Raw genomic sequence first — 24,179 nt, 5'->3', positions numbered from 1 at the left:
TTTTACCTGGCGGGGGTCCTGAGCCTTAGCATGTTCTTTCATTTGTTCATTCAATCCACCCATTTAGTCAAAGCATTGTAAGTAGGTAATTGTTTTGTCCCTTCCACATTTACTGAGAGCTCAACACGCACAGGCTGCTTTACAAAATGTGCTGATGTGCTGAAATGGAGGTCCCTAAGGAAAGGAAGGGTTTGATCAGAAGACTAAATCAGCCTTGCCTTTCTCCCCATAGTGGGGTGTGTGTGTGTGTGTGTTCTTTTTCTACTCTGGTAAACAAGGTGCTGTCTGTCTTTTGTCCCATCTGGGAGCGATGATGCTCTGGCTCTTGGTGCCTGGGTGGCCATATCCTGCAGCTCGTTCAGCCCCACCTGGGGTAAAATCACAAGCAGCCCCCGATGAAGGGAGGCTCCGGGAATGGCAGGACATAGGCCATCTGCACTGGGAACTTCCATGGAGGGGAGGAGTCTGGGGACACTGCTAAATGCAGATATGATGGCGGGGGTGGGGGGGGTGGGCAAGGGAATTCTCTATCCTCTTCCCCTGTTTCCTGAGGGGTAGAGGAAGACAATTGTGTAGTAGAAGGCAACTGAAACCTTCTTAGGTTACGAACACTGTCCCTGTCATCTCTGCTTCGTGACCTCCTGCCTGGCTGGGCATTTAAGGGCAAAGAGGCTCTGTGGTTCCCGGCTGACACGGTGACCAGTGCCCAGCACCCAGGGCTGCAACAAGGCTTATATATGGCGGACACAGGCCAAAGAACTTCTCTAGGGGCCACAGGGACAGTGAAACCAGAAATGACCTGCTGGTTGGATCAAACTTGTCCTGGGGCCAGTGTGTCAGTAGCATCGTCTGGTATGTCTCACAAATGCTCACGCTGTAGGAGTTCCTGGGAATGTCTCCCGTACTGAAAACTGGGAGCCCACTGCAGACAGCGTGGTCTTGGTCTTGGCTGCAGCCTGGAGCCCAGCAGAGTGCCTGGATGCCGTGGGCCCTGGAAAAAGTCTCGACAAATGAATGATTCTAATTGGGGTTGACGTTAGAACTGGGTTCGAGCCCTGGTGTAACAAACTGAGATAGTGATTACCTCCTACCCCCAGTGAATTTTTTTTTTTTTTTTTTTTTTTTTTTTTAAAGGAAAGACAGAGAGAAGGAAGGAAGGATAGAAGGAAGGAAGAGAGGAAGAAAGGGAAACATCTTTTTTAAACATTTTCTTGTTTTATTGTATTTTGTTTCTCCGTTTTCGTTACATGGGCTGGGGCCGGGAATCGAACCGAGGTCCTCCGGCATAGCAGGCAAGCACTTTGCCCGCTGAGCCACCGCGGCCCGCCCCAGTGAATTTTTAAAGCTACATTTAGATGTCTTTAGGCCGTCAGTGCTCCCTGAGCAGGAGCCAAGGTCTGTTTTCAACTAGAAATAACTGTTTAAGGTAAGTGGTTTAAATTAAGGCAGGGGGGACAGAGGAGCTGAGCCCAAACACGCCTGGTCACGGTGCCGGCCATGGGACTGCCATGTTTGAATAATCTCCAGGGGGAAGCAGGGGGGGGGGGGGTCTTGCAGAGGGGCCAGTTCTCTACATTAGGGGCCTCAGGAGTGGTGCCAGCAGCTTGGCTACACAGTGCCCAGGCTGCTGTCAGGCCTGAAGATACAGAAACAAACCACACTGGACCTGGCCTTGGCAATCACAAATAGCAGGGGACTGTATTTTCATCCTTTATTTTTGAAGGGAGCCAGACTCTGCTAATGAGAAATTCAGAATAGGAATTTCAGAATGCAGTTTGAGCCGAGACCTGCTCACCCATGGTCCGTCTCACCTCTCCATGAGCTCAGACAGCAACCCAGAGCCTGATTGCATGTGCAAAATTCTACATTGGAAGTGATTTTCTTCTGCACAGAACGTGTGGTTACGAAAAGCTGATATTTTTACTGCATGGGGGTGTGCATCACAATGATTTATCAGAAAACCTCGATCATATCAGAAGTCCATGGGATGGGGGAATTTCCACTTGACTTGGATTAAGTTAATGGAACTCATTGTTACTTTGTTTCATTATGAAAGTCCCTCAAAGTGGGAGAGAAGATTATTCTTTTGGCTGCAGGATTTCCCTTGGCTGCCTCTCTCCTCTCACAAAATATCTTCACAGGAAGGGGATGTTTTATATATATGCACAGATTTTTTTTTTCTCATTTTCTTTGGGGATTGTGTTGTGGTGCATTGAAAAAGCATTCATTAACTTAAAAGCATTTTTCAAAATGTATTCCCACTCCAGGTTCAATTAACTGCTATATAGGTCAACTTACTTTAAATGGGCCCCAAAGTGGCTGTCTATGAACTACTTTTATGCTTTGCATGAGTAAGTTTCCCTATTACTGAGAAAAAGTGGATAGTTAGAAGTGAAGACAAATGTGTTCCCTCTGTAAATAGCTGGTAGATGACTTCCCAGGACAGTGCATAAGCAGGGGGAGCTGGCTCTGAGTCTCCTTTTCCACCCAGCTCTGGAAGGTCGGCCCCTCCCTCAGCACAGCCCCCCAATACCAATGGGATCTAAATACCCAGGGCTGCCTCTCTGTCCCCCTGAAAGAGGGATGGAAGATGGCCTGATGTGACCAAGACATTGGCAGGAAGGCAAAGCTGGAAGCCCCAGGGTGCAAAATCTGTACCGAGACAACTTTTACTTTAATCAGCAGATATTTTTCCATGTGAACCAGAATTTCAGAAGAGTTACGTATTCCTTTTTTCCCCTTAGAAACACATTTTTGCCTTGTCAGTGCAGGCTGTCTATTCCCTTCAGACACAATGAGAGGTCACCCACCCACGCCCAACAGTGGACATCTCAGGCCAGGAGGGACAGAGCTTCCATAGTTTCCTGTTCTCTCTAGACTCCCATATCTATTTTAAAATATTATTTTTGCCGAGATGGCTGTTAGGCATCGCACTGCCTAAAGCCCTGCATCAGATTGAAAAAAAAAAGTTATAAACTCAATTTCCGTGTCATCTGAACTTATGTTTACCATTTTCCATGACTGGTGCGTCCTTTAACAAGACCATAGAAAACCAGTGGAACAGAAAATGAACAATTCAAAGGATATGTTTCTTATCTTTAAAAACCTCTCTGAGTTAGCTGCCGGGGCCCCGGAGCCCCAGGGCCCCCTGTTATCTAATGCACACACTGCCCTCTGCAATCTCACTCCCGCAGCACCGCATGCCATCCATTCTGAACTCTGTTGTTCTGCTGACATTTCTGTATCATGAATTCTCTCCCAACTGTCCCTCAGCCTGCCAGGTTTGTCTAAATTGAGCCTCACCTCTTCCAGGAAGTTTCTCTACTCTTCTTCAGCCACCCCTTTCTCAAGTAATTAAACATACCCTGATTCATATTTTCTTATCGTGCCATGTGTCCAGCTAACCCCACACGAGAGGCCAACTCCTTAAGGGAAGAAAGTGTCGTATATAAAATGAGCAGCTCTTCTTTGGAACCAGCCTTTGCAAAGCACACAGCAAGTGCTCAATCATTTTCTCTAAAATTAAATGCAAGACAAAATGTGCTAGTTAATGGTTTCAAAAGTACCATCTCTATTCAGCCTACCTGAACTCCTCACTGGATGTCTCAAAGGCACCTCAAACTCAGCACATCTAAAAGCCCACTCTATGACTCTCTTCCAGTCATTTCTATCTGGGCGTATGGTCCTACCATACCACTAGCCAGAGTTCTAGACCCCATCATCAGAAGCTGCCTTTCCTACCTCCTATTCCAATGCATCACCACTTCCTACCCAACTTGCCTATGAAGTCTCTCTCCCACCATCCACTGATGTCTCGTGGTCCCGCTTGCATTGCACTGGTCCCAACAACTGCCATCCATTGCCCTGTGAATACCTGCCACAGCCTCCTTCCGAAGTGACCTCCAGCCCTTCTGTTCTGCAAATGCAAGTCTGCGTGGATCACCCTCTAGCCACAGGCTTCCAGTGCTTTTAGATGAGACCACTATCCCCATCACTGCTTAGGAGGCTCTGCTAGGTCTCCTGCCTACACCCAGCTTCCCTTCACATCCAGGTCTCCCCTCTCTGCGTGCAACGATCCCCCAGCCTTTGTTCAATTCTCGGAATGTGCCATGCCCCCCTCCCCTCCACAGTGCACTCTACAAGCAGTAATAATGATGAATAAACAGTAGATAAGTACGTCTTAGACCCCACCTCTATAGATAATTCTTATACTTTGGAAGGGTTACTTTGTACACTGTGATGCTATATGCTACAACTGTTGTAGTTCCTGATTATATAGTTCCAAAACCTTTTTGCTTCATTGTGTTAGGAGTTTTAGCCATTGTCCTCCATTGCTTGCGACTGTTGCAAATTTCTCCTCACCCTGACTAATCTACTTAAATGCCCCAGATTCTTTTCCTGGCACAGAGCAACTTCTCCCTTCCTTGATTCCAGCATCACCTATATTTGGGCAAAAGTCCAGAAATCAGCCCTGTTTGGACCCCAGCTATAGATTATCAGCTGTAGAAAGGATTCTGTTATAGTTTGCTAGCTGCCGGAATGCAACACACCAGAGATGGATTGGCTTTTAATAAAAGGGGATTTATTTTGTTGGTTCTTCAGAGGAAAGGCAGCTAACTTTCCACTGAGGTTCTTTCTTACGTGGAAGGCACAGGATGGTCTCTGCTGGTCTTCTCTCCAGGCCCCTGGGTTCCAACAACTTTCCCCAGGGTGATTTCTTTCTCCATCTCCAAGGGCCTGGGCTGAGCTGCAAATGCTGAGATGAGGAACGCCAAGCTGCTAGGCTGTACTATGTTGCGTTCTCTCATTTAAGCACCAGCCAATTAAGTCAAACGTCACTCATTGCAGCAGACACGCCTCCTAGCCGACTGCAGATGTAATTAGCAATAGATGAGATTCACGTACCATTGGTTTGTGTCTGCAGCAACAGAAATAGGTATGTTCACCTGGCCAAGTTGACAACTGAATCTAACTAACACAGATTCTAAACAGCGGCAGATTCTAATTTGGGTGGTTCTACTTCTTTCTGTTCTCACTCTGCACGACCCTCCTAAACTCAAGCTAGTGTTTCCTAGAAGACTAGGCAAAAGCTGACGGTCACAAGCTCTGCACTAGAGTGGTAACGGAGCTGCAGCCCCATCGGCGCCTGCCATCTCTTCTTCGTGCATGAAAGCAGGGCATCCCACGAGCTCATATGCTCAGGTGCATTCCTTCTTCTAGCAGAACAATTTAACCAATTAAAAGTAGAAGTTAACAAATCGATCAATACATTACAACTCACCAGCTATGCCAGATCCAATTTGCAGAGAAATGAGTGGGGGTGGAGAAACCCCACTTCTTCTTGGCAACTCCCCACTTGAGATTAAACTCTTTGCCTTCTTTCAAGATGAAGCGAGTGATAACACATGTTGCTTCAAATAAAAATACAAACTCATTGGAGTGCCAAGTGAGCTAGTGGTCCAACATTCTTGTGGCAGTTAAGATTCACCACTGTCCCAGGGCAGGGCATTCGGATGGTCTGATTACCTGGGAGAATCTGCGTCACCCTAAGGTTCTCTGCCCACCCCACCAAGGGACAGTGGGCACCTTGAGAGCTGAGGGACAGTGCCACGCTCGTCGCTACTTCTTGTGATGAGAAGAGAGAAGGCAAATTTGAGAACAGGACGATTTCAAATCCTGGCTCTGCCCTTATCAACTGGGTGGCTTCAGCTAAATCAGCCTTTCTGAGCTCCAACTGACCATGTGTTAAGAGTCCGTCTCAAGTCTAGTGTTATTTTCCTAGCCCGCGGGTCTCATCTTGGAGGCGAAAATTTATTATCAGGTCCAAAAGTAATTCCACTCTTACATCCGATTGCTGGTTATAACATTTTTAAAGGTTCGTTACAGATATGAACTTCATGAATTCGAGTATACAAAGTATAATTTTCTTTTTCTTTAATTGTACTTCAACTCTATCTTTGAGCTTCCATTTGTCGTCAGTATTGGAAAACTTAATCTATTTGCTTTCAGTAAAGAGTTAAACCCTGTAATTTTCAGTAGAGTCAGATTTATGTAACACAGCCACTTTCAGGCAAAAACTTTTCTCCTGAAATTTTCTTCTCTCACACCCACCCTAGGCTGAGAATCCCCAGCGGTCTAGTAACAGCTGGTGGTGGGAGGGTGGGGTTGGAGGAGGGACTCACTGCCTTCTTGCCCTTTCCTTCTCCTCCCTTGCTGGAGGCTTTGGGGTGTGAGTCCCCGTGATGGTCCTGAGGAAGCGCCCTTCTCATCAGCACTTGCCAAGGTGGACGTCCCTCCAGAGACGGGGTCCTGGTCCCTGTCCTCGCAATACACTGTCCAGGCAGGTCCCGCTGCTCTCTCTTGTTCTGACCCCATTCTTCTTTAGACCTGCTGTCCTCACCCCAACCCCCTCCCCTGGGGCACAGGGAAGGTATAGATGTCCTTCTCCATCTTTTTGAAACTCTCAGGAGACTCGTTCTGCTCTGATCACTCTTTGGCACCCTCTGCTCTGCTGTTCTCAATCCAAGGCGGCCTGAGATACGTCAGTGAGGTTTACAACCACCAGAAGTCCAAGTGGAGTGAGCAAAGCATAGGTCCCCACCACTTTGGCATCCCCTAATTTATGGGGTCCTTTGGGTTTTACCCCCTCCTCTAGGTCTGGGCTGGCAGGCTGACACAAACAGACCCATGCTGGGCTCAGGATTCTCCTGTAACAGTCTCTCCCTTTCCAGCGTAGATAATTTCCACCTAATTGAGGGGGAATGGGAGCCTGGAGATGACCTTCTGCCCTGATTAATTTCCCTTTTCAAATCTTTTTCTGTCCCTCAACCCTTTTGGTTTTAAGCTGAGAATGTGAGTCCTTGTCCAGCTGCTCAGCGACTGCTACAGGGAGGGAAGCGCATGTCCCTGGCTGCCCATATCTGAGGGTGGGCAAGAGCCCAGCCACAGATGCTTGGGGGATTACTCACCGCACATGGACACTTCCCAGACTGTCCTGCCACACACAAATCCATTCCTGCAAAGCAGTGAGAACCTTCCTCACCAAACACTAAATACACCTGCTTTTTCTGTATATTTCAAATGAATAAAACCTAAAGGACAACAAGAAATGGCCACATACGTTGAAATCTTTTTCTTTTCAAAATGTATTTTTAAATACAGTAACACTGACTTTGTGTGTGATGCATATTTGCAGTCAGCTCTATGAATTTTAAATATGTATTGACTCATATAACTATCACCACTATGAGATTATGGAACAGCACCATTAGTCCAAAAAGCTCCTTTTGTATACCTTCTTCCATCCCTAACCCCCTGGGAACCACTCATCTGTTCTCCAGTGCCATAGATTTGTCTTTGGGCAAATGTCATACAAATAGAATCATGCAGTCAGCTCTTACAAGGCTGGCTCCTTTCCTTCAGCATGTCGCCTTTCAGAAATATCCAAGATGTTGTTTGCATCATTAGCTCATTCCTTTTCAATGTCTGTGGGGCCTTCCCTCTCTTTCAATCCTAATTCATAATTTTTGTCTTTTCTCTGTTGTCTTTATCAGTCTTGTGAGGGATTCATGAATTTTATTGAACATTTCAAAGAACCAGCTTTTGTTTTTATTGATTTCTGCTTTTATCTGTATTATTTCTCAGGTCCCTGGGATCTGTTTGCCTTAATCTATTTTCTCTCTATTGTTCAGATCAGATACTTTCTATTGATTTATCTTCAAGTTCATTGAGTCTTCCCTCTGTCCTCTCTATCATGCTATTACCTCCATCCAGTGAGTTTTTCATTTTGGTGATTATACTTTTCAGTTCTGAAATCTCCATCTGTTTCCTATTTATGTCTTATATTTCTTTGTCTGTCTTTCTATTTACTTCAAGAGTGCTTGCCTTCTGTCTTGGATAATTTAAAAAATAGGCACATTAACATCTTTGTAATAAATTCAATGTCTGTATCAACTTGACTTTATTGCTGAATGGTGCTCACCACACGAGTTAAGATTTTCCTGTTTCTTTGTATGTGGGGTAATTGTAGATGGTGTCCTGGACATTTTGAATATTATGTTATGAGACTCGAGGTCTTGTTTATATTCTTTGGAGAAGACTGATATTTTTGTTTTAGCAGCAGTTGTCCAGATTGGCCTTAGTTCTGTTTAGCTTTCTGCGGGTTGTGCGTCTAGTCGCGATTCAGTGTCCAAAGTCTTTGAAGTGCTGCGAGGGTCTGTCCACTGGTGCCTGCAGAGCGGCCAGTGAGGGGCTTGGGCAGGTCCATTCTGTGGTTCAGTTCTCAAGGTCTAAGTACGTTGCTAGGGTGAGATCCCCACCCAGGCAGCTGGGGGTGAGCCCACCTCAAAGATGATTTCTGGGAGTCATTTTCCCAAGCGTCTGACTTCTCCCCAGTCTCTCCAGGCCCTTCCAGTTCCCTAAGAATCATGGTAGTCCTCCAACCAGAAAGCTGGGAATTCAGTGCCCCACTGTGCTGTGTACATCTTGCAGCTCTGCCCGTATCTGTGGCAGAGCACAAGACAAGCAAAGCAGTGGGCCTTTGTGCCATCTTCCTCCCCTCAGAGAGGAAATGTTCCCTGCTGCGGAGCTTTGGCCTCAGTGGGCACCTGTTGCTGCAGCTGCTGCCACCAACGCAGGTTGCATGGGGGCTGGGGCTGGAGAAAATAGAGAAAAGCGAAAAAAAGGTGGAGGGACAGGGGAGGCTCTCCTAACTCTCTCTGAGTGTTAGGAGATCCGCTTCCCCTGTTTAAACCCACATTGTGGGGGCTTCTCTTGAGCACTCTCTCTGTTCACGTGCAGAGGCCCCCTTCCAGGTTTCGATTTTGGACTAATATCATCTTTGTAATGTTTTCTATTTGTTGATTTGTTCTTTGTCTCTTTCCCCTCCTTTTATGTTTCTTTGAGCTTTTAAAATAGAGACCAGTGACTCCAAGTTTCTTTCAAACTAAAATGTAAGTTGGAAAAATACCACTGAAGAAGAATTTGAGAAATATTATCACCTCCTCCTACCTGTTGGGTAAGTACAGAAATTACGATGAGTTTTTTTGTCTCAGGAGAACACTATTAAGTAGTAGAATTTTATACTTTTCAATTTAAAATGTTTCTCTTCTATTCCCGGTTGGACAGAAGTGATGGGCTTTCATGGAATTACAGGTAGGGATTGTTTCAACTCTTAGGTTTATGCGATGCGTAATTGCTTTTATGAGTTATCTCATGGGCAAAGTGTTTGCAGCGTACCACATAAATCTTATTCTTCCTGTCTTAGTAATGTGACTGTCAGGAACAACTTGAAAAATGAAAGGAGTTGTGTTTTTAATTCCAAACCTAGTTTCAACCAGGCTTATGGAATAAGTAGGTTTGTAATTCTTAATTGCACGGACAGGGGAGAGGAGAGAAGCACTGGCTTTGTGTAAAGGTGGTCCCTGGAATTTAAGGAAATATTTGGCATGTGCTCTCTCTTCTGGACATAGGTTTTTAGTTCCGCACAACGCCCTCTAGATGTCGCCCTGGCCACTCCTCAGGGGGAAATGCCGGCTTCCCGGGGGCTGGCGGAGCTCCATCACTGCTGGCTCCATGGTTGTGGGGCACCCAGGATGACCTGGCGTCCTCGCCTCTTTGCACATTCTCCTTTCACATGGCCAAAGTCCAGGGAGGTTTCTCATCTTGTATCCTTCTCAACACTTTCTAATACCTGGTGTTGGAAAATCCCCCCTGTTTCAGGAATTCCCTCTGTGGCTTCTGTCGCCTGGAACACGCCCAGTTGCCAACACCCGTCTCGCGGGTTCTTCTGTCCCTTCCCCTGGGCTCTCCCCTGACACCCACCCAGAAGCACAAGCATTTCATGAGACGCTGTCCCGTGTCGTCTTCGCTCCCTCCGTGTGCTCTCCTTTCCATGTCAGTTCCCAGAAACGCCTGCCAACTTCACTTCTCTGGAGATAGCTGCTTCTCTCCTGAGATCCTCTCCCCCAGGCTTATAGCTCTCACACAGGGGCCCCAGCCTCATGAGGCAGAAGGAATCCTGGAAACCGCCAAGGGTCTGGGAGGTGCTGCATGGAACAGAAGCCGCACCCAAGGGTGGCAGGACTCCCACACAATTAATTAGAGGCACGCAGACATTCTGAGCTGTTGATAACGATAAAAAGCTGAAGTCCCTCCAGCTGGAACTCGTAGGAAGGGTGGGAGAGACGCGGGACACCCCTGCATGTGGGGATGGGGTTCTGGACATTTTCTTCTGAGTTTCAAAGGGACAGGTGATATTTGCATTAAAAGAAAATTTTGGATGCAAAAATGCCCTCTCTAGAGGTACCTCGGTGTTGCATATATTCATCATCATTAATTTTTTTTTTTTTTTTTTTTGCCTGGGCAGGCACCAGGAATCAAACCTGGGTCTCTGGCATGGCACGCGAGAACTCTGCCGGCTAAGCCACCGTGGCCCACCCTCAGAGACTTTTTAAAGAGCACCCACGACCCCTTTAAAGACTTCCGAGCCATATACACATGTAATCCTGAGTCCTCAACACTCCCGCTGCACATTTTGTGGCTCCACTGTGGGTGTGCTGTGGGGCAGGGGCTCAGCAGGTATCATCGGCACCCCACTACCTGTCAAGGCCCCCAGCTACACACACAGCGTCAGCTCCCGAGCTCTGTCCCCTGCCCCCCACCCCACGTCCGTGCCCTCCTTTCCCCAGAGACCCCGCTCCTCCCGGGCCTTCATTCCCCTGCCCTGGACGCTCGGCAGCCCCGACTATTCTCTCTACCCGGAGGTTTGTGTTTCTCGCCCTGCTACCATATTAGCCTCCCAAAAAGACAGCTTAAAACACTTTAGGACTCTAAAATCTTCCTCATTTCTTTTCCTGATTGCCTCAGAACAAGGTGCCCCTCTTTAGTTTGCTATTCAAATCCCAAACCCTCAGCCTCACTTCTAGAAATTGCCTGTCCAGAGTCTCGGCTTTAGGCAAACGAGACTTGCCTTCTGCGGGGATGCGCTGCCTGTCCCCAGCCCCTCTGCTCAGATGCGTCCCGTGGCTGGAAGCCTGGGCCCCCACCCCTGCCCAATGACCCCCCACCCCTGCCTACCGAACCCCACCTCTCTGCCCATCGACCCCCCATCCCTGCCTACTGACCCCCACCTTTGCCTACTGGCCCCCACCCCTGCCTACTGACACCCCACGCTTGCACTCCGACCCCCCACCCCTGCTACCGACCCCCACCTCTGCCTACTGATCCCCCACCTCTGCCTACTGAATTCCCACTCTTTCTCTGGGGCCAGTTCTCAGAGTATCCCCCTATTTCCAAAGCCCTCCCCTTCTGAGTCGGGCACCTGTGATTAGAAATCGGGGTGGGAAGCAGTGTCGGGGGCGTCCACTTACCAGGGGGGTGGTGAGTTAGGCGGGCTGCTGGGAGGGTGGCCAGGGCCAGAGAGAAGAGTCAAAGAGGGGGTGTGCTGAGGAGGAAGTGGGGAGCAGGCACCATCAAAACCCACAGCACCACTCCCCGGTGGGCCCAGTGCCCGGTCCTGCAGGCGAACAGGCACCGCCAGCTTCTCCAGGTCACCCTCAGCTTTGAGAACCCAGAGGCCAAAAGCGAGCGGGTGGGGGGTGGAGTGCAGTTGGCTCAGTGGTGGAATTCTCACCCACCGTGCAGGAGACCTGGGTTCGATTCCTGGACCATGCACTTCCCAAACAGATGAAAAACCAAACCAAACAAAAATTCAACAAATGATGCTGCAATAAGGGGACACTGACATGGAAAAAGAGTGAAATGTGACCCCCACAAAGAAAAAAAAAAAGGAGCAGGGGCAGGCTCAGTGGGTTTGCAAGGACAGAGTGGCAGGTCCATCTCCCGGGGAGCTGCTGGCTGAGTCCCAAAGGTTGGAGGAAGTGATAGTGTACTTTAAAATTTATTTATGTTTCAGATGCACCATAGAAGTTTATTTAAACGAATGTTTCAAAGAGAATAGGTTATATTTTCTAAACCGCAATTGTATCACAGCAGATGTCATTCAAGTGGGCGATGAGTTTACCCGCACACTCCATGGCCCAGGAGCCAGGCATTTTCCTGCATTTAAATGACAGTATTGCCTCACAAGACCCGAATTAAATCGCAGCGCCTCAGGCCCAAGGAACCCCTTCATTCTAGTCTTGCCTGGGAGTTGTACCTTAGTAACCCCATTTCTAGGGAAGTTCAAAAACTACCCTTATGGGAAAGAGTATTGGAGCTGAGGCAACAAAATCTCTATTTCCTTAGAGCCATAATAATTACTATTTTTAAAATTATCATTACTTTGACTTGTTTTTATTTGGGGGGGATTTGTAGCATCTAATTTACTTTAAAATAAATTTCAAATGACATTTAAGGGCAGACTTTGGTATTAATCGGAAGGCACGGGTCTAGAAAGGCTGCTGACCCGGCAGGGGGATTTCTACTCCTTGAAACCCGGCTGTTCTGATACTCGGGTTTTGTGCTAAGAAATCCTCAGAGTGAAAGCAAGTGCTCATGACTCTCCCAGAGAGGCACAGCTGCCCACTTGCTTCTGGGACGCTTAACTAACATTATCTTTCAGAACAACGTTACTGGAACAATTTACCTTGAATTTGCCACTTTATGAACCATTCCTGCCAGGTGAACATGTGAAGATGGTCAGAAATACAAGCCTGAGTGCTGAGTGTTTTTCAGCTTGTAGTTGTTGAGGCAAAATCCAGGGGAGAGAAGGTGACCACAGAGCAGTGCTGACGGGGCCGGGGCAAAGTGCTATGTTGAGCTGGTCACGTTTAGGATTCAGCAGGGCACAAAGAGTTTGCTGCAGTTGATTCCTCGCAGGTGGAATCTGCTCTGCATGCTCCGAGCAGTGGGAAAAGCTGTGGGAAAAGCTGTGAACCACGCAGTCCGCCAGCTGGGGATGGCACTGTGCCTCGGAGCTCTAGGCAGCCAGCCTGGCGCACGTTCCAACGTGAATTCCCAACTGCACAACCTGAACACATGAAGTGGTCAGAGAAGGCAAACTTTCATTTTCCAAAAGGGTTCTCTCTCAGCCTCTCTGCTCCTCCAGCTGTGACCGAGGGTCCGAGCCGGGAAACCGGTCGGGTGCAGTGAGGATGGCAGCTTGTCGCAACCACCAAGGCATCACTGCACAGTCTCCCTGATGACGCAGGTTCCAGAGAGCGTCTGCAACCCACGCTGGCTCTCCAAGTCTCCTTCCCAGACCACCCCCTTCCTGGTCACAATCATTCCATTTTTCACCTTTACAAACAGCATTTTTTTTTTATGGCAACAGGATAAACATCACCTGAGGACCTTCTCTGCCACCAACCTGCACAAGCATTTAACTTCTAGATGATTGTTTCACTTTTTTGCAATTAGCATTCTTCCCCTGAACTTCATCAAAAGCACTGTGAAGGCTGGAGGAAGAGAGAGAGAGAGAGAGAGAGGTAGCTTCACAGTCCAGTGGGAAGGTGTTTAACTTCTAGATGATTGTTTCACTTTTTTTGCAATTAGTATTCTTCCCCTGAACTTCATCAAAAGCACTGTGAAGGCTGGAGGAAGAGAGAGAGAGAGAGAGAGAGAGAGGTAGCTTCACAGTCCAATGGGAAGGCCAAGGACAGACACCTTCTTGGAGCCAAGGACAGACAGACACCTGCCTCCACCCCAGGCTCCACCACTTTCTGGTGACGCTGCTTTGGGAGGGCTACATGACGCCCTGAGCCTCAGTTTCCACCGTGACATGGGACTAACATCTACACCAGTTAGGGTCAGTGTAAAGGTTAAGTATAATGTACACAAGCTGCCGAGGACACGGGAGACAGTCAGTGAGCCGGGGCTATGTGGTTACTTAGGAGCTCTGCTTTTTGTTTGACTCCCATAGAGCCTTTCCCACTACAGACGCAGAGGTGACCTTTACTGACATGCGAACTGAAGGGGAAGAGAATATTTTCATTTAAAAACATAAACTTCTAACTGATGACAATAAGTCATAGAGGAAGTGAATATGGCACAATGTTAATAAGTGTGAAATACAGATGATGAGGATTTGGGTGCTATTCCCACTTGCCTGTATTCTAAAAGTATTTTTATAATCAAAGCAAATAAGTAAAAGCAATAACATCTATAACCTTTGGGGAGGAGGTTGATGATGCGTTGTCATCCTTTTTTATTATTAAAAACTTTATTTATTAGTCTTAGAAAGTCTACAAATGCTTGATATTAATTTTCATGCTTTTTCTGTCTAAGATATTTAACAATACATTAAAAAACAATTAAAAGCCATCCTCTACTGTCATCTTCATGAAGTTAATATTAGAAAAAGGTCACAAGTTAATGGGAAGAATTCTGATTAGAGATACTGAATCCTGTTAAAATAAGATGTAAATGCATACTCCCTTTAAACGTAACGTGTACAAAACGATGCTACAAGGCAAGCAGCCACACTACACAGAAGGGCCGCCGCCTGTGCTATTTCATGGACTTGCCACCAGGGACTGCTAGAGAGCAGTGTTTCCGGGATCCAGGTGGTGAAAGGTGAAACCGCTCAGCCTGAGCCTGAGAAGTGGGAGCCCCTGGGAGTCACAGCCCCCCCCCCCCGACCCCGCCGGGGGGTGTGGACCGTGGCCTTCAGCACATCTGTCCCGGCCGTGGTGAGGACCCTGCCCAGCCGCAGGGGCAGAGCTGTCTGGAACCAGTACAAGCGTGAAGCTGCTGTTGGCACTTAAATGTGGCATCTCCGAAGCCCTGGATGGCAGGCAGGGCTGAGCCACCGCGGGAGGCCTTCACAGCGGGGGGGTGGGGGGGGCTTCACAGCGGGGGGCCTTCACAGCCGCCCCACCAGGAGTTGCAACGCCACCGGCAGAGGCGCGAGCTTCTCGTCCGGGCTGCTAGTTCTCTCTTTCTGATGACTTCCCATACATTGCGACTTAACTTCCAGTAGAAACCTAGTGCCCTCAGCACACTCTGGTAAAACTTTGTAGCAGCAGCTGAACAGTTAGATTAGAAAACTGTTTCTGTTTTTAATGTGCACCCCAGGCCAAGCCCTCTGTGAACATATATAATTAAATCAGGGTGGCCCGTATTGTGTGTTAACTTTTAAACACGTCACACGTGTCTTATTCATCCTGAGCAGTGGCCCTCGCAGATGGCCTTTCACACTGAAAGATGCGCTATTGGGCATATGGTCGAGGACTGCCCACCCTTCAGTGTGCTCTGTGTGCCCACTGTGAAGAGCTGTTAACTGCATGTGAAGTCCAGGACGCTGAGACTCAGCTGACAGGGTGAAGGTGACCCAGCGAGGGGGCGCAGAACAAGCACAAGGAGCTATTCTCGTGGCGGCTGCTGGGGGGACACAGGGAGGGGCAGCAACTTGCTCGGGATCCCCTAGCGTGGCGCTGGGCTCTCTGCACTCTGCAGTGCTGTGCAAACTGATGCCACCAGGCGGAAAGACACGTCTGTATTTCCTTAAAGGATGGGTTCTAGCAGGGTTGTCGAACTGCAAGGGCACAAAGAGAGACTGCATTTTCAGAGCTGGCTATGGAGGTTGCACTCCTTCATAGGCTCACCAGGCACAGGACCCCTTCCTGCACACACTAACACGACTTCGTTCCCCACGGAGCGCCAGGCACCTCCCGCTCACTAGACTCGTCTCTTCCGGGGCCACCCATCACGGGAAGCCAAGGTCACCGCCTTCCATCTCCCAGGTGTGTGCGCGCCCCATGGCCTACCGCCCGGCCGAATTTGCTTGCTCCCAAATCAATCCTCTTAAGCTACGTGGTACACGGGACAGCCTGATCTGAACAGCCACTTATTTTATTCAATTATAGAATTTTTTAAGTTCTATTTGTTTTTTTCTTTTTCTGGGGTCTATCTGGAAACAGGCAGATCAGAAAGACAAAGAAAGGAATGCAGGGCTTGGGAGGCGGAAGGCTGGGCCCCCTTGGCCTGTCTGCGGGGGTTTGTGATTTACCTAGAGGGGACGGCCTCCACCCACCACTCATCCAGCTGGAATGCCGTGTCAAGTACAGGTCTGGAAGCAGGGATGCCCAATGGACACGTCTACAAATCACCTGCCCACCCTTGTGGGTCTCTGATTTAAGAGCCATGTGTATCTTGCAGAGAAATAAAACTCGCGGTCCCTAGGCCAACAAGGAACTGTCTTGGAAACAAAGGTGATGTAGAAAGAGGGCTGAGAGGGAAGCTTGCGAAGGGGGCAGGTGGAATGCACAACAGCAGCGACCTGACCTTCTCTGTGGAACAAGGCTGTGTGTGTGTGGGGGGGGGGGGTGCAAAATGTCCAATGTGTAAAATATGCCACACGTTTATTATCAATCTATATTGGCATCTAGCACTATGTCTTGTCATCTCATATGAAGCCTTTATCCTAAGGGTTTGTTATGGCTCTGGGGGTGAAGCCGGAAAGGGGAAATCCTAGGGCTGGCAGAGTGACAACGTAAACTTTGTAACTGTATTTGAGTGAACAATCCTGTTCTTCTCTCCTTATGAAAGACCTGACATTCAATGGAAATAGGCATCCTGTTGAAGAATGCAAAAACCTGCCCCTCCTTTCCTAATATGAAAATACTCAGTGTTTACCCTGGCAAGTTGGGCCTCAAAAATAATTTTAATCTTTGCAGGAAGGGTACATGGTGGGTTGTTCAGGGTTAACATCAACGGCACTAGCTTAGAAAGAAAAATATGAATTTCAAGTTGGTCATTTATTTCAGATGTTAACTTTTAATTGGGGAGGCGATTGAAACTATTGGTTAAACCAAAATGTTGGTGTTATTTGTTCATCTTCTCATTTTTTACAACAAATTGACAAATAGCTCTTTCTGCTAAAAGTTTTTTAAGTAAGAAAAACAAACAAGCTCAGCATCCTATAATTGTCAGGAGGGGGGAATATCATAAAAGGCCAAAGAGTCCCCCATAATTAAAGGTTCAGAAAACAAAGAAAGGAAGAAACTGCTGAAAATAGTACTACTTAGAATTCTTTCAGATTTTTCCCTTTAAGTTAGGCAGAGATTTAGTGAGTTCAGTTTCTAATTTGAAGGGCATTTATGTGGAATTTTCACTTTCCACAATTTATAGATGCCAGAGGTCCATGTAGGAAGACCCAAATGCCCTGTGAGTTTTCAATCAGCGAATCCATAGTGCTTGGATCTCCTGTCTCCTCCCAACGTGCTCAGAGCGAAGCCCCTGGCACCCTGTCAGACAGCAGGCTTCCCTCCAGCGCCCTTTGAAGTCCAGGGGCTGGAAGCTCAGCTGCTCCCCGGCTGACACTGTGCAGGTCCCCGCCCTGGGCATCTGCTGACAAGCAGCCAACCCTCGCTACATTTTTGGAAAACCTGGGGGAGCCACAGGGCCCGGGTGCCCCATGCCAGGACCCCAGGAGCCCGGCCCCAAGCAGGTGCCTGGGCGCGGGAGGGGAAGGGGCTGCCGGCCTCGGGTCCTCCCCGATCCCAGCAGAGCTTCAGAGCAGGGCCACCTCAGCCCTCACGTGCAGGAGCTGCGCGCCCATCCTCTGCCAGGGGTGCACCCTCGACGCGCCCACCGACGCCCTCAGCTTTCCTTCTCACATACCTTTCTCTCTGGGAACCAAGGCCATGGACCCATTCTTCCCTGACTGGTTTCTTTTGCACAGAAGGATCAACTCGGTTCCCAAACCACTATACAACTGCGGGGGATTCTGTGCGCCATTTTCAAAGCCAAAACCCCAACTCTAACCCTCAACCCAAACAAAAACACGCGAAGGGGCAAAGGGCCACCACCCCCGCGCCGCCCTCCGCCCTGACCACAACGTCTTGGCTGACAGTCACCCACCGCGGCCTCACCTTTCCAAAGAAGTGCTGGGTGGACACGGCGAGGGCCTCGAAGCCACACAGGGCCCTGCGCAGGCCGCCCTGGACGAGGCTGAGCTGCCGGGCCTGCGCCTCGCACCTGACCTTCAGCCGCTGGACCAGCTGCCGCTCGGCCTCGCGCACGTGCGGGTCCGGCTTCAGGGGGACACCGTTCCGGGGGGCGGCCGCCCTCTGCTTCGGGAACCCTGTGACGGACAATTGGCAACTTGTGAAAACCCATTCGACAAGAGTGCGGCAACACCGCGTTACTGCAGGAGGATTCATAAAAGGCAAGTGGCAGAGAACGAACTGCCCAGGGTTTCTCATCTTGGGTATTAAAAAGAAAAACAGAACAAAACAAAACAAAACCGAGGACAGAGACTTAAAATATTTGCTCCATTTGTGTGGTTTTAAAGTGGCGGGTCATGCTTGGAGAAAAGGAATAAGTAGACACAAATGCTGAATTCCTTCCAGCCTCCCATGTCTCCTGCAGGCCTGTGCAGAGAGACCGAAGCAGTTATTTTTCTTCTTAGAGAAGATGGCTCTTTGAAGCTGTCTAATGGGAAATCAATCCATCGATCGAGGATTATGACAACCCCGCAGTCTTTTAATGGGGTACTGGGGAGTGAGCTCGCTGCTCCTTCCCTCCCTTTAAATGGCCACTCTTGTGCCCTTTTTGCAGTGCCAAGTTCAAGTTACAGGCCCGCGCACCTCTGCGCCAGGGATTTCTGCCTTTAATTCCTCCAGCCCCGAAGTCTGTCGCCTCCCCTTCCAAATCAGTCTTCCGGTTTGACTTCACACCCCCTCCAGGGCTGAAGGTCTGACCCCAACACAACCCCTCTGCCTGCTGGCGGGAGAAACCCTGCTTCTCCTCATTCCTGACCAGAGAGAGGCCCACACGATCTTTTCCAGTGACCTCCCCTGTGGCTCTCTGCGGCAGCAAGGAGACAACCCCTCCTCTGTCCGCGGTGGCCGCTCTAAGGCCCCTGGGACGGGGCTCCGGGTAGGCCAGCTTGGGGCAGCGGGGCGCAGAGCAATGAGCAGGTCCAGTGCCTGGGCTGGGGGTGACTTTCCGGCTGAAGCTGGAAGGAATAAAGGCAGTGCCCCTGGGATCAGCCCAGAGCAAAGGATTGTGAGCCCCCCGGATCCACACTCACTCGGGACCTCAGCCAGCCTCTGTGGGTCAGTCAGGGATTCACTTCCCCAAAACACTTTCCCTTGCACAAGTAGCTCCGTTCCGGAGGACACGGGAGACACTGACCAACACAAACCGTGAACACACTTGAAGATGTTACATGTGCTTTCCTCCTCTTTTATCCTTCCTTCCCCTCCAAAATACCAAGGAGCTACTTATAGAATAAACAAACTGGACAGTGGCAGCCCTTTAGGGCCCAATGTGCTGAAACCCAGTCGAGTAATATAGGCTTGTGATGACAACCATGGCCTCATCTCTTAAGGGGAAGAGTAAGTTCATTGATCTAAAAACATCTGATGGTCAATTTAATGGTAACCATGCTAATTTTAATTAAATTCACCCCCCAAATATCATCAGAGAATTTCTTCTGGGGTAGCAGGTAAGAGATGCAGTGTGCCATCATGCATGACATACATTATTATGATGACGGAATAGCAGAATGTGAAATTACTGCTTCTTAACAACCGTCTTATGACACCGGAGTACATACTGCTTCAGAAAATTCACTTTCGTGTTGCTGGAAAACCAGCCCTAATATTTACTTCCTCCCCAAATTCTGCACACTGGAGATAAAACAAAAATATCCACCACCCAAATACCACCAATGAAAGGGGAGCAATTTTATCGCCCGCATTAAGCTCTAAGGCACAGCTGAAGGCCTAAGGTGAATTTTCCATGATTACTATTTGCCATTTTGTTGTTGTGGCTGGTGATTTTAGCAAACACTTCAGTGTTTTAATTAATGTGTTGATGTGTCAGCTGCCAGACATCATTATAATCGGAGGCATTTATTTCAAAAATCTAAAAGAAATAATAAAACATATTTACAGTTCAGTGAATGAGAACTAAAAAATTGTAATCAATGAATCAAAGGTATATGGAGTCACCTCTCAGTTTGTGGATGTTTGTAAGCTCCCACCTTGTGGATTTTTGGTGGAAAAAATGTGGATTTTTTGGTATAGATGTCTACTTATCACCTTCTTCATTACCATCATCAAGTTAGCCATTGTGCTCAATGATAAAGGGACAATTCAAAAAACTTTAGTGAAATACTGTTCTTGGCACTTACTTTGACATGGTGACATTGTTACACTGCTTTTCTTCACACTCAAAATTCCAGCATTCTATTTAACACGGGAACACCCAGGTCACAAGGCTATTCCTGGATCAGAGAACCACTGACGTTCTGAGCCAAGACCCAGGGGCCCCTGAGAAACAGCATCTTTTGGGATCAACATGAAGTGAAAGTTTAGCCGCTTTGTGACACCAAATTATCTTATGAAACCAGAGGTTACTTGGGACACCTGGTTGCCTGGACAGTCGACACCAATCAGTGTCATGGCACAGACCAAAGCTCATACCACACTGCTAAGCCGTTAGGAAGGAAATGTGGGAGACGAGGTCTGCTGCCTAGCTCTCGACTGCTCTCCGCCATTTTATGAATATCTCAAATCCATCTTCGCCAGGACTGGTCGTCATTTTATTGTGAGGAGGGGCATGGACTCGGTCTTCACTAGAAACCTATGCTTTCTTGTGCTCCATCGCACCTCAGGGATGGAGAGCTTGTTTAAAGAAGGTTGACATACCCCTGTTTCAGAACCATTAAAATAAAAGGAGGGTTTTGTTTGCTTTTGCTTTATTTTCTCAAAACCCAGCATATACTGAAGCTCACATGCTAATCTGCTTCACAAGAGGCTAATGGAACAAACAGATGGAAACTTCTGGAGGCAGTGCTCACAGCTGAACAGCCCACCCATAGAGCCTGTGGTCCACGCTGGGATGAGGTGGGACGTGGGAGACCCTCTTCTGACCTCTTAAGGCCACAGTTCTCTGGAAGGACCAGGAGGCTGCCTGATGTGAGGACACTCCCAGCGGCAGGGATGTGTGGTCACCACACTGCTTTTGGAGTGGTCTGAGGCTGGGGGCAGGCACGGTGCCGGCCTCACTCAGAAGTCACGCTGCACCTATTGACCTGGGTTTAGCCTCTTTCCAGAGCCTTATCTTGTTGATTTCCACACAGCTGAACTGGGAACTGTTACGAGTGAAACAAGACCTTCAAAACAGGGCTTAGCGATGGTTTTGGAGTCTTCTTTAAATAAGTGTAGAACTACCAGTTTTCTTTTACTTGATGAGCCCTTGTGTATTTCCCCACCTCACCTCTTCTACGTGAAGTATCTGGGCAGAATTAACCAGACCAGTGTCTTTCCATCACCTACTCAGCACTGATTCCATATGAACACTTAAAGTCATTTGTTTTGTGGGGCACCCAAATGTTTGACACTTGTATGGAGTCGTCCTCTGTGAAGGTGACAAGGGACAGTGCAAAGGAATGAGCCCCAGCCCGGTCCTGGGGCCACCAGGGTCCAGTGGTGACCAGCCAGGGCTAGCCCCAGGCCTCGTGACTCCTTCCTTGCCCTGGGTTCCAACTACTGAAGCCCACTGCCAAGCCACGCTACCACATCGCTGACAGGCGGGGGACACAGTCTAAACCTGCAACATCCTTGCGCTGTCTCGGTTTTGCCCAATTATAATTTCTTTCTCACCATGCCACACTCTGGTTAGGGGCAGAGAGCATCTGTGATGATACTAGAGTCAACTGGCAACTCTAAAACTTAGGAAAAAGCCCGTAACCTTACCACACACAAAGGTGAAGGAGAACACCATGCGTGCAAAGGCTGAGCGCAGGCCTTGAAGATGGAAAGAGAATATAAAAAATTCATCTGCAGTCATCAGGCCACAATCAAGAGGACCCTGATGGCTGGAAATGCTCGGCCTAATGTGAAAGCTGGGAAACTTCACTGACACATTTACAAACAAGCAATGCAGCATGAGACCTGATATTTATAACATACGAGAAGGCATATGACCTTCACGCCGTGGATCAGAAGGAAAGGAATCACCGGACAAAACTTTGATAGATTCCCCACTTAAGAAGCAGCACTTAACGAGTCTGGCATCATTGGAAGGCAAATAAAAGGAAGCATATGAGTTCTTTGTGGACTTTGACAGGCCTTATTTGTATTATAGTAATCTAAATTTATTTCAGAAAAATTTTGCCCAGTGGCATGCTATTTTTCTATTACGTATTGGCAGTTGTTTGCCTGGGTTTGGCTAGTGACAGCTGAAAGGGTGAAGGATAGATAGGATGGGGTGGGAAATTCTTTTTCAGTCAGTCCCAGGGTGAGGGGAGAAAATACTAATGAGGGCAGAATCCAGCCATCCAACAATTAAGTCTATACCTTGTAGACAGGAGAGATTTATATTTCCCACCCCAAGGAAGGAGCGCATTCCCTTCTACTATAAAACACTGGAGACACCAACAGCAACAAAAGCCTAGAATGTTACAATCAGGGTATTCAGAACCAACCATGAAAAACTGCTGGTATAAATCTACTCTAGAGAAAATCGAAATTGGTTTAAAAAAAAAATCTCACCTCCAGGAAATGTCTTAGTTTATACAATAAGTACAGGTGCTATTTATCAAGGCAAATTGAAAACCTCTTTTCTCCAAATGTTAAAAATAGTGGCTACAGAGATTGCCATATTATTATGTTAAAAATATAACTACTTTTGGCCAAGGAGGAGTAAGGGGGACTAGAATTACCCTCTGTGCCGGTTTGAAAGGACTGTGAACCCTAGAAAAGCCATGTTTTAATCCTGATCCATCACGTGGGAGCAGCCATTTCTTTCAATCCCTATTCAGCACTGTAGATTAGAGGCTTGATTAGATTCTCTCCACAGAGATGTGACACACTCAGTTGTCGGTATTAACCTTTGATTACAGGGAGGTGGGACTTCATGAAACACGAAGCTGGGAGAGAAAATGAGCAGACGCTGCCATGTGCCTTTCCAGTTGAGAGAGAAACCCTGAATGTCATCGGCCTTTCTTGAGTGAAGGTAACCTTTTGTTGGTGCCTTAATTTGGACATTTTCATGGCCTTAGAACTGCAAATGAGCAATTTGGTATATTTCCCCCTTTAAAAGCCATTCTGTTTCTGGTATATTGCCTTCTGGCAGCTAGCACCCTCCTACTTGAAACTACCAAAACCAAATTACAAAATACGTAGAAGAATGGTTTTGAAGACTTTAAGCACCAGGCGATGAAGTGACTTGGTGGTGGAGAGTTAGAAAACCAGAGGTTCTGTCCTGGAGCGACTTTCCAGGCTGAGTGCAGGGAGAGGGGGGTGGGGGTGGGTGGGGCCGGGCAATGGAGCTGAGGACTCAGGGGAGTGAAGGTGGCTGGAGAACCAGAGGGGCAGAGCTTCACAGGGCAACATCTCTGGAGAACTGCAGAGGGTCTCCCCAAGTGCTCAGTCAAGTACTGATCTGTGGATGCTTCTGAACAGAGCATCCAAGGTTGGAGAAATCAAACCCCCAAAGGACTAGAGGAACCATCCGCAGATCTCACCCAAGGGTAGAGACAGCTCCCGCTCCCACCAGCTAGAGAGGAAAACCTCATAACTCATGGGGCTTCGGGTAGAGTGCTTATAAGGGTTTTGCCTCAGTAGTGTGGTAAAATGAGTTCCAGACTAATTCCTGCCCCAGATCTGTTCATTCTGGTGATGGCTACGTCAAAACTTACCAAGTTGTACACTTTGCATATGCTCAATTTATTATTTGGCAATTATACCACAATAAAGCCACTTTAAAAATATAGTGCCACAAACTTCTTTTCTTTAGTATTGTCTTAGTATAAATGTTTCTGTCCTTTTACTCTCATCCTTTTAGTGTTCTATTTTAGGAGTGTGCTTTGTAAACAGTTGATGGCTGTATTTTGCAGCATTCAGTAGGCACTTAAATATTTTTTTGACTGTTCAATAGATAAACCCAGTTTTGTCATCTAAATGTTTGATTAGTTCATGTACATTCATTATGACATATTTGAGTCCATTTCTGATATTTTATTCTTTCAATTTCTCCCATCTCCCTGTTTCCCTTTCTCCTTTTTCCTTTCCCCCTTTGTGCCTTCCTTTTTATTGATCGAGATAATTTTTTAACCTTCATTCCAACCCTTTCCCTCCCCTATGCACTCTTATTTTATTGGTTATCTTAGAAAATTTAACATGAATTTTTAACTTATATTGTAAAATCACAGTGTCTTTACTCTCCTCCTCTAGAATATAAGGACATAACTCATGGTGGCTGGGTTCCAGCAGGTAGAATGA

The 24,179-nt window shown here is 47.8% G+C and overlaps 1 protein-coding gene across 4 annotated transcripts in view; it reads right to left on the bottom strand.

Moving 5' to 3' along the window:
* Window positions 1-24,179, bottom strand: part of MTUS2 (microtubule associated scaffold protein 2) — a 565,128-nt gene that overhangs the window by 114,079 nt on the left and 426,870 nt on the right. For all 4 annotated transcript variants that reach the window (XM_077158944.1, XM_077158945.1, XM_077158947.1 and 1 more), the window contains one exon: window positions 17,814-18,025. In XM_077158944.1, coding sequence (XP_077015059.1) covers window positions 17,814-18,025 — 212 coding nt within the window. The remainder of the gene's footprint in view (window positions 1-17,813; window positions 18,026-24,179) is intronic.

Source organism: Tamandua tetradactyla, chromosome 4, assembly GCF_023851605.1.
Source record: "Tamandua tetradactyla isolate mTamTet1 chromosome 4, mTamTet1.pri, whole genome shotgun sequence".
Taxonomy (NCBI): domain Eukaryota; kingdom Metazoa; phylum Chordata; class Mammalia; order Pilosa; family Myrmecophagidae; genus Tamandua; species Tamandua tetradactyla.
Note: the sequence above shows the minus strand (reverse complement) of the source record. Positions and strands in the feature narration are given on the sequence as shown.